At 46.9% G+C, this 1,553-nt stretch overlaps 1 protein-coding gene across 1 annotated transcript in view; it reads left to right on the plus strand.

Moving 5' to 3' along the window:
• Positions 1–1,553, plus strand: part of slc1a1 (solute carrier family 1 member 1) — a 31,423-nt gene that overhangs the window by 16,404 nt on the left and 13,466 nt on the right. Inside the window, exon 7 of the mRNA XM_032544796.1 lies at positions 1,328–1,512. Within this exon, the coding sequence (XP_032400687.1) occupies positions 1,328–1,512 (185 nt within the window). The remainder of the gene's footprint in view (positions 1–1,327; positions 1,513–1,553) is intronic.

The raw sequence follows: 1,553 nt of genomic DNA on the forward strand, positions 1-1,553 counted from the left end.
AAAACCTTAACTGATATTTAAAATTAAATAAAATATAGATTGGCAATTAGAATTAATATAAAATACATTTTTAACTCCGTTACAGATGCATGGCCAAAGCTAACCTTGCACCAGAGTTCACCAGAGTCTGTCTGGGGGGGGCATCCGTTAACATGCATGTTGAGGTTGCCCCTGGCAAGCAATAGTAGGGCTGTAATCTCCCAGTCGACTAGTCCATTTATTGGTCGATACGTTCTGGCTCGACCAAAATCCTGATTGGTCGATTTTTTTTCCCGTCGCGTTATTTCATCAGGCGGAAGCGTAGACCGTTACGGTCTACGGGTGGAAAGCACTAATCGCTGATGGGGGGTGTGTTTACAGAGCCTCCCTGTTTCACAGGTAACAGTCTGTCTTCAGAACACCCCCCTCGTTTTCTCTTTTGTTGGATTAGCCCGACCCACTGGGGACGGATTGAAGGAAGAACTAGAAAGCCTTGGTTTAGCGGTTTGCTGAATATTTATTTAATCGTGAGTGTTTAATTTCCACTCAGTCCTCCTCCTCTACCGTGTCGAAGACATCGCCGGTTTTTTACAAAAATAGATAACGGGAAAAAGTTGAATGCAAAGTTTGCAAGCAACAGTTTGATAACATGGAACATGCACTTAAAAATAAACCATGTCCTGTCTGCTGAGTAGGCTTATCCACATATCAAAATTGGCATAATTTCATAGTTAATAATGTTTCTAAACTACGGTGGCACCCAGCCCGCAACGACGGGTTAGCGTTTCCCCAGACCCCCCCCCCCCCCCCCCACCGGACCCCCCCCCGGACCCCCCCGCCCGTGGAGTGAAGCCTCCACATCCTCAAACGCAAAAATACATCAACGGAAGGATCATTGGTCGATCTTTATTGCTTCGGGATATGAGGCCCTATTGCTGTGATGGAGGGCCGGGGCTTTAAGAACTTGTTAATATACAGCGCCAGCAGAACGCCACACCATCACGCAAAATGTGAGGGACCCAAAGAGAACGCTTCGACAGACGAGTGGCATTTCAGTGCAAAATAATTAGGTCAAAAATGATTTGATATCCTGCAAATAGTCTACAAGGACCAGTACTGCGGGACAGTACAGTTGTTTGGTCTTGCAGTTTTTTTCCACCCCTCCGCCAAGATTTTCTCGGGTTGATTACAGCCCAGGCGAGCAGCATCTGATCTCAAAGCAACAGAAGACCCAGTAATGAGCCATGGGTATAGCCATAGGTCACTGGGTTAGGATCCTGTAGAAAACATTTGCCCGGCATCGATGGATCTGAATGAAAACATCACGTTGTCTTTCCTTTCTTGGCAGAACATGACGAAGGACTATCAAATCGTCGGGACATATTCGGACGGCATCAACGTGTTGGGGCTCATCGTGTTCTGCGTCGCGTTTGGCCTCGTCATCGGGAAAATGGGCGAGAAGGGCCGAATCCTCCTGGAATTCTTTGACGCCCTGAATGAGGCCACCATGAAACTGGTCCAGATCATCATGTGGTATGTATGAAAGACTGATGACCAAGGATGGGCTTTTAAAG

The sequence above is a fragment of the Etheostoma spectabile genome, chromosome 19, assembly GCF_008692095.1.
Source record: "Etheostoma spectabile isolate EspeVRDwgs_2016 chromosome 19, UIUC_Espe_1.0, whole genome shotgun sequence".
NCBI classification, from domain to species: Eukaryota; Metazoa; Chordata; class Actinopteri; order Perciformes; family Percidae; genus Etheostoma; species Etheostoma spectabile.